At 47.5% G+C, this 9,072-nt stretch overlaps 1 protein-coding gene and 1 pseudogene across 1 annotated transcript; both read right to left on the reverse strand.

Annotated features, from left to right (window-relative positions):
* Window positions 1-3,620: 3,620 nt before the first annotated feature.
* On the reverse strand, window positions 3,621-5,501 carry LOC147901028 (pentatricopeptide repeat-containing protein At5g50280, chloroplastic-like; annotated as a pseudogene).
* A 1,083-nt stretch (window positions 5,502-6,584) lies between these two features.
* LOC147901029 (uncharacterized) lies at window positions 6,585-7,337 on the reverse strand. Its single transcript, XM_087376421.1, has one exon. It carries the CDS (start codon window positions 7,335-7,337, stop codon window positions 6,585-6,587), a length of 753 nt encoding a protein of 250 aa, XP_087232547.1.
* Between the last annotated feature and the right edge of the window lie 1,735 nt (window positions 7,338-9,072).

The raw sequence follows: 9,072 nt of genomic DNA on the forward strand, positions 1-9,072 counted from the left end.
TGGACCACTTGTTTAAGCTATATGGTTTGCCATCTGACATAGTCAGCGACAAGGATTCCAAGTTTGCAAGTAACTTCTGGACACTTGTTTTTTAGAAGTTGGAAACTACTCCAAGTATGAGTTCCTCAGATCATGCACAATCTAATGGCAGTACAGAGAAGGTCAACCAATTGGTTGAAGATATGCTTCAGGCATATGTTTCTAAGAGACATTCTTCACAGGAAGGTTATCTCCCCATGATAGAATTTGCTTATAACAGTGCAAAGCATTCCAGTAATAGTTACAGTCCTTTTATGCTTATGTACGAGTTTCAACCTCAGTCACCAATAATGGTTGTGTTAAAGGGAATTCAAAATGATGCTGCAAAGACCTTCTTGCAAGACATGTTGCAGTTTGCCAAGGAGTCTATTAGAAGTGCCCAAGATCGGGACAGATTTTATGCTAATAGACATGGTTCACCCAGAGAGTTCTGTGAAGGAATGATGGTATATTTGCATATTCCCAAGGAATCCAAGAGCCTAAGTATTGGTTTGGTTTCGAAGTTATCCCCCAGATACTGTGGTCCTTTCAAGATTACTAAAAGAATTGGACCAGTTGCATATAAACTAGAATTGCCTCCTGATGTTAAAGTACATCCAGTATTTCATGTCAGTAGACTGAAAGAGTTACTGGGTGCGAATGATCAACTTGTTTCTCCTCAAGAAATAATAAAAGTTACAGATTTGACTTTTATTCCACACGAACTTGAGAGTATTCTTGAATTTCGTGAAAGACAAATTCATAATAGAACTATCACGGAATACAAGATCAAGTGTAAGGATCGTTTTGAGGAGGATGCAACATGGGAGACATTACAAAACCTCCAGAGGACATTCCCGGGCTCTTTATCGAGCTCAAGAGTGAGTTCTTAGAGGAGGGGAAGTATGTCATGTGCACGGATTGGTATCTAACGTGTATTGGGTACACAAGACTAGCTCAAGTAACCTAGGTAAGCTTAGGGCTAGGCAAGCTTGATTCTCAGGTTGAGTGGCAAGGGTACGAACCAGTTAGAGGTCTTCGCTATTTTTGGCGCTTGGGACTTGAGTCTATATAAGGGGCCCAAAGGTTCAGTTCTCAGAGAGCCAATGGGAGCAAGTCTCGCTCTCAGGTGCTAGGTTTGATCTTGGATTGAGTTGTGGACGCCCGCCTGCATCTTAGCGTAGCCCAAGGCCTAGCAGCAGATCCCAGGCTTCATGGCGCCACCTGGTGGTATGGGACACCAGGCTGGTTAGGATCACCCCCCCTACACTCCATTCCCTATAGCAGTACCATCCACCCCCTCATCCTCCCATGCCTCCCCTACCCCTTAGCCTACAAGCAAGGGCAAGGCACTGGCTCCTAGCTCATCCCCTCTCTCGAAGTGACAAGTGGGAGCCTCCTCTCAGCAGACCCCTACCTCACGATAGGAAGCAAGGAGCAACAGATCCCCGCCGTAGCTTCTGTACCCGTTGCTTTGCCATGGACTTCCCCTGCCGAGGGAGTTCTGGTGTTTGGGGCCATGGAACTTCCTTGCTATCCCGAATTCCTACCCCATGCCTCTCGCACTAACAGTTTTGATTCTGCAGCCCCGCAAAGGGGGATCATTCAGTGTGGTTGGATCCTGCACCCATCCCTTCTAGGGCATAGAGTTAGGAGAAGTGGATGCCGGAGATGTTTGATGACATGATAGAGGAGCAGTTGTCTCGCATGATGGACGAGTGGATGGGGTCGTAGGGGTTGGACCTGTGGCTCGCACATGGCTCGTCGGCCTTCTTTCACTCTAGAGAGACCGGGCTCAGGGTTATAACAGTAGGTGTGATCTGGCTGCCACTTGATGTGAGGATTCATCCGTCGACACAGCATCATTCTACAACAGTGTGCAGAGGCACTCGAGGCTGACTTTTCTTTCATGATGCACTGGGCGCGGAAGGTGGGAGTTTAGCCGTTTGCTACTCTTGTTCATAGGTACACATACACAGAGTGCTCTCCCTCCAAGCCCCCATCAAAATCACAGAAGTCTCATTTTCTAGAACAAGCTCCCACTCATAGGCGAGCTCTGTTCTCTTCGACATCCTCCTCATGAGTTGGACGGTGGTGAGTTGGAATGTGCACGGACTCCATGACCGTGCACATAGTCAGCCTCAATATCTGATTCTTTGGCGGGAGCTGCAGAGAGATGTGGTAAGGTCGGTCAGTTGACCTCCTCTTGATCTAGGAGCATATGTTCACTGCGGCGGCTGACATAGCCATCACCTCCTTCCAGGTAGGGGGCAAAAGATTTGGCCCTCAGCCGTTGGCAAGAGAGGGGTTTGTATCTCAGCCTCGCATACAGTGGCCTCCGCAGTTTTTTACCAGGGCAAGCTTATAGCAGTTAGGGCGGTATAGATGGGCCTTCGTGCAGGGGGGCTCAGGATAGGGGTCCTGAACATATATGCACCAACTTGCAGACAGCACTAGCCCACCTTTTGGAGACGTTTGACAGAGTGCCTCCCCGATGTGGACTCATGAATTGTTGGAGGCGACTTCAACAATCTAGAGTTCGCGGAGGATAAGCAAGGGGGACTTCATTCTCAGAGATGCCGACAGCAAAGCGGAGCATCTGGGAGCAATTTGTTTTTGCGATCAGCAGCAGGGATCTCTGGAAAAGGGCAGAGTTTACAAGGATCCCAAGCAGCCTTCACTTCTCCTTTGGGCAAAGGAGAGACAATCGATTACTTGAACATCTAGTGATGGGGACTGAGCTATACACAGAGGGGGAGCAACAAGCATCTTAGCAGTCTTATAGGTGGATCTTCTCAGAGACACCACTCACAAGGAGGGGCTCCCCATTCATGAGGAGCCTAATCAGGGTATGGCGTAGGGTCTCAGGACTCATCCGGGCCAGTCCTTCCTGCAAGGAGAAGTTCGAGAGACAGCCGATTCTTTGGCACCCTGAGGTCAGAGATATAGATGGACGGATGCTACAGAGATTGATTCAACGATACCTGAGTTGTGGTGGGAGAGGCTGCGCACCCCGTGGACAGCTGGGACGGTCAAATCTCGCGGACGGGGGTGCCTCTCAGCATCCGGTTCTTTAGAGAGCATCTGGGATTTATCCGCCCGCAGGTTTTATGGGGTGGGACAGGCTCCTGCAGGGCGAGTCAAAGAGGGAGTCAGAGGAGCTGGCAGCCTTGGAGGATTTAGAGTGACAGAGGATCAAGGTTGTTGGTCACTTGGCAAAGAGTGGCATATTGTTCCGACCATGCTCCAATCTAGCCCAAAGGGAGCGGTTTGGCGCCTCTGGCTGTTAGGAGGGCAGGCCTCTTAGAGATATACAATGGGACCCAGGGGAGTGGCTCTAGCTAGTACGACAGGGGCACATAGACAAGATAGAGGAGATGCCCTTCTTTTCTTACACAACACGCATTGGCAGACGCATCTAGTTAGAGGCAACAACTTGGACCCCCTCGAGGGAGCGACATTGGCTAGAGCAAGAGGTTCCCAGGGAGGTGGTCAGCCGCTTTTGGCCACGACCAGCCTAAGACCACGGAAGATATCGTACTTCTTCTGGATGGAGGCTCACGGGGGTTTGCCAATTGGTCCTTGGCTGAATCCCACACTGCTTATGGAGCTGGGTCACCAGCCTGCCTATAACCATGCAATAATGAAGTATAAATTTCTACAGTTGGACGTATCCCTTCTCTTAGCATACTTTCAAATACGAGTCCAGCCTTTTTTATCCACCCATCTGTTGCATATGCATGGATGAGAGCTCTAAAGAGACATTGGCTGCTTTTTCACTTAATCCTTTCCAAGCGTAGGCATTGATCAATGCTGAATAATGACCTCACATCAGGCTTTAGCCCTTTATCATGCATCTCTTGTAAAAGAGCTTCTGCTGCTTCAAACTTACGTAATCCGCCATACGAGAAACCGATGGGCGTATGCCTTTTGCTTTCATCTCAGAAAACAGGCCTTCAGCCTCCTCCAACATCTTTGCCTTCCCATAGCCATCAATTAAATTGTTGTAAATAATAGCATTAGGAATCAATCCCCGACCTTCCATTTCTGACATGACCATAAGAGCTTGTTCTCTAAGCCCTCTGTCACACAAGGCTTTTATTTTATAAGTGCCGCAAAAGCAGTATGGCCAGCATCAATGTTTCTATTTTGCATATTACAAAAGATTCTCCGCACATCTTCCACCCCACAGTTGCTCTTCTGTGCCAAGGTTATCAATATACAGAAAGTAACACTCTCAGGCTCTACGTTTAATCTTGGCATCTCCTTAAAAATCATCAGGGCTTCGTCATACCTATACGACAAAACATTCCAGGAGGCAAGAACAAGTTTTTTCATTGAAATAAAAGATATGGATTGTAAGACGGTGACTGGACAAGATATGTGAAGGAAAAGGCGCTCTTATCCAACACAATTGAATGGAACGCATCTATACCTGCTGTGTTTTGATAAGGCAGACATCAAAGCATTGAGCACCTTCACGGAACGTATGTCTCTCAGATCTTTCATGTTGTCAAACAGAATAAGCGCCCGATCGACTTTACCAGCATCCCCAAGAAGGGAAAAGATAGTGCAGAAGCTTCTGGAATCGAGAAGACACGGATCGTGAAGGCTCATCCATTCAAAAAACGACAGTGCAGGTAGAAAGAGGCACTCTGCCCGGAGTCTTTTGAGTATCATATTACCACGTATGGTATCTATCCGACCAGTAAAAGAGCCCAAACACTCGTCAAGCATCACGTTCTTGGGAAGACCTTTGGCAATTTCCAGAACCGACCGGATGACATTCCGTACTCAGCTTCGCAATCTTCATAAGGCTTCATGGCAGAAACAAGAGGAGGAGCTGCATTTTCATCAACGTTTTCTCGTGAAACTACGTTTTCTCCGTAAATTCCTTGCTTCTTGGAAAGAGCGAGGGACGATACTAAATTGAAATGTTCATCCAGGCATCGATTAGTTGCCCGTGCTTGAGGGTCAGGGAAGGCTGCATTTTCCTCAACGTTTTCTCGTGAAACTACGTAGGTTCCGTGCTTAATTGGAAAGAGAGAGGGACGCTACTCCGTCCGCTAAATTGAAATGTTCTTCCAGAAAAGGGTTAGTTGCCTGTGCTTGAGCGTCAGGAAAGACTGGAGCCAACGTAGTGCGATCCTGCAAAGCAGGATACGAAGGGAGATGTTCTGCGATGGGGATGGATTCTTGAAGGCTATGGACTATGGAGGATGTGAAGAAACTCCTGTCAACTTTGGACCGTTCCCAGATGCTTGTTACCAACTCCCTGGCGCTTTGCAAACGACCAACCATTTTTGGTCTGCCTGTTACAACTCCCGCTTTATTCCCTCACCCACCTCCCGCCATCACCCTTTTCTGCTCTTGGCCTTGCTACCTTTGCGCATTCCCTTTCCTGCCCTCTGCTGGTACCTACATTGGGCCTGTGAAAGTCGCTCGCTGCTTTCATCCCAGGTACGTTGCAACCCTTATTCTCACGGAGCTCAATGTTGACAATCAATTTGACAGATGTGTAGGATTCAACTTCATTGACTACATGCTGGAACAGAATAGGAAATGGCCATTCAAAATTTTTGTGGAATGTTGTTATTGATCGATTTGCTGCTAGCATAGGCTCCCTTTGCATACGAAATGACGTCATGAAGAGTGGAGATCCAGAAACTAATAGCGCTTTCATTATTCAGCACTTAAAATCTGCCACTGCTACCTTTGGGCCGGCATTTTAGGCAGCTTTCGTAGGATAAAAAGCTCATGTATTTGCTTCATAGTTGATCTTTTCCTTGTCGGGCAAGATTGTTTGCTGCCATCCTTCATATGGTGGATGATAATTATGCTTGGTAACACAGTATCGAGTGCATCCGAGATATGGCAATGTGCGGTCAGCATTAGCAAAAATTCCCAATTTGGACGTTTTCAAGGCTAACGGCGGTGGGATTGGGATGTGATTGCGCAATAGATGATTTGTTTCATGTTAATGCCTGCAAACTTCAATTGACGATCGAAGTTAGCAGGAATATTGTCATGACCTTAATATTTACTCTTTTTACTCTTAATGCCAGCAATTGACGATCAAAGTTTGCAAGAACATTATCAATGACCTTGATATTTACTCTTTTCAGAAAATAAACTATGCTTTCACACTGAATACGTCTCCCCAATTGAAAAAATTTCCAATTGCATACTCCATTTTATGTTCCAATCTAGCTCTTGTAAAATGCTACTGTCATTGCTTTTTGGTGTGAAAATTTCGTGTTTATTACATTGTGATGCACGTTGATAGATGTTTGTGGGCAAGAGTTTTTGTTGGCATGTCTTCACATTGAACTTGGATATTTTTCTGCACGTAGGTTTTCATTTTGTGATATGGATCCAAACCTGTCGCTCATTGAATTGTCATGTTTGTTTCTTCAATTCAATGTTCATAAAATGCTCAATCATTTCATGTATTTGATGGCTCATTAATGTTGTAATCTCGTGTGTTGCAAGCAAAATGATATTTGATGGTTCTTTTTTTTTAAAATTGAAAGAGGTATGCTTATATGTTAATCAGAATAACAGAGTCATACAAAAGACATCTTGACCAAAATGTGCTGAAGACGAACTCTAGCACTCTCCTCAGGCCAACTGGCCACTAGCCACTTAACTTGGACCCCTATGTCTACTACTGCTTGCTTACATGATAGTGAAAAAACAGCCGAACTACTAACAGAAGCATCATAGCGAGCTGTCCAGATCCTGTGGAGAGTAGCATATCTAACAACCTCCCACAGGGTAGTCCTATCTGGACCTAGGTCAGCTCCAAAAATGGCAGCTCCTTTGGAGATGAACTCCATACCCAGAATCTTGGAACAACGCCCTCGGAGGATTCCCCACAAATTCCAGACCCAGGGTGAGGGTTTCAGCAGAGCATTTACACAGTTTGCACCTGTCATCCCCGTGGAGCCAGGGGACGTGGCTGCCAATGGGAAAGTAACCTCCACAGATTCTCCAAAGAAAATAGTTGATCCTGCTATAAGGTGTCGACTTCCACAGCCGAGCAAACTGGAGTCGTCAGCAAATAGCTGAGCAAAGAATGGAGAGTTGGACCCCGGCAACCTCATGAGATCCAGGGAGCCCCTTGATATCAATTTTCGGAACATGGCAAGCAAGGGTTCAGTAATTAGAGCAAACAGCAGGGGAGCCAAGGGGCAACCCTGCCTAATGGACCTCCTGAGCTCAAATGACCCTACCTCAGAGCCGTTGATAGAGACAGCAGCCGAGGCATTGGCTAGCAAAGCTTTGATGAGTGAAAGAAATTTAACACCAAATCCCATGGTCTGCAAGACTGCCAGAATGTACCCCCATTCAATTTGGTCGTATGCCTTGTCAAAGTCGATGTCGTCTTCTCAACCAAGTGGGTTTGCTGTCCAGCAACCCAAGCTGCCTCGCTTCAACTAGGCCATGTTGCCAAGCGTTGCTCCTTGTTTCAGAGTGGTTGAAGTCGCCGACTAGAACTAGTCTCGCGTTGAAGTCCTGGTCGCTCATCCATTCCCAGAATTGGTTCACCTCACCGGCGTCGGTTGGGACGTAAGTAGAGATCACAGAGAGGGGTTCACCATCCACATCGATGCTAACCCCCATTGCAGACCCCTCCTTATGCTCAATGCTCTTCGAGGCTCTGAGCTCCTTGCAACAGAGGATGGCTGTGAGCCTCCTGAACCTTGTTTCCTGCAAGCAGTAAAATCATCAAACTCCTTAAATAATGAAGCTAAGAAAAAAGTGTCTTCCTCTCCCAATTTCAATTCCTGAAGGCAGACAACATTGGCTTTCCACTGGCGAATCCTCTCGGCGAGGACCCATCTCTTGGCTCTGAGGCCAAGACCATGTACATTCCAAGATAGAAGTTTAACTAGCATGGTTAACAGGAAGGTTGGGGCCACCCAGAACTTCGAACATGTTCTGCCTACTCAACTTGCCCTTCTTCCCGTTTCCTTTGCCAAGGTGGTTCTCTTTCTGCGGGTTTTTCTTGCTGAAGCTACGGATGTCTTCATCAGAGAGGCCGAGCCTCTGTGGCAACACAAGATGGTTAGTTGAAGACGATTCTCCCAACGGAGCAGCTTTCTGAGCTTGGGATGCTGGGGGGCCTTGGCCTTGATGGGCTCCTCCAAGGGCTTATCACAAACCTTCTGGGGTTCTTGGACTGTATGACTAGCTCCTGCTTCTTGTGGCACCTCGACCTACATGGCCTCCACCTGGGGCTCCTTCTGAGTCGGGTTATGCCTTTCCTGCGCATCTTTTTGGGGGCACTGCCTCGTAAAGTGACCGATCTCCCTGCATGCAAAGCATGCATTAGGGAACGGACTGAAGCGAACTCGAATGCGGATAGGTTGGAAGTCTCCTGTATCCAGTTCCACCACCTCCGGGGGTTTCTGAGAGATGTCCCAGAGAATACAGACTCTGGGGGTAGGATTCGCTTCGACTGCTCAGGGTGGGGGGGCGAAGATAACTTGGCCCAACTCCTTTGCCACCTCGTGTATCACAGGTGTGAGTATGAACGGAAGCCCAGGGAAGGAGATCCACACTTGGCATATGCTCTAGAGTTTCGTCGCCGGGTCGAACTCAGCATGGTAAGCAACAGCATATCCCACCGAACTGTAAAACGGGATGCTGTCTCTGTCGAGGATCTCTTCGACCATCTCAGCAGAATGAAGGCGAAGCAAATAAAAACCCTTCCCAACATAGGAGACGGAGGAGATACCAAATCTTCACATGGCGGGGCTGACTCTCCACCTCTCCAGATCAAGCTCACGGTAGGTTTTACCCATGAACATGAAGTAGACAAATACCCCCTTTTCCCTGAGTTCTGTGTATTCACGGGTAATGGTGCTTCCCGAGACGGAAGCCTTGAACACAATAGCATCTTCTGGCATGCCCAGGGCGAGCTTACCAAGACCATTGGAAATCTTGTCAATGACACCCTGGAGGTTGAAGGTGCCATCCTCCGTGACCTCCATGTCATCCTCGTCCGATTCATGAATGTCAGCAACTCGCGTCCCTTGGTCATCCTTG

The sequence above is a fragment of the Dipteris shenzhenensis genome, chromosome 6 (genome assembly GCF_047967505.1).
Source record: "Dipteris shenzhenensis isolate YYH24624 ecotype China chromosome 6, Dip_SZ_1.0, whole genome shotgun sequence".
Classification (NCBI taxonomy): domain Eukaryota; kingdom Viridiplantae; phylum Streptophyta; class Polypodiopsida; order Gleicheniales; family Dipteridaceae; genus Dipteris; species Dipteris shenzhenensis.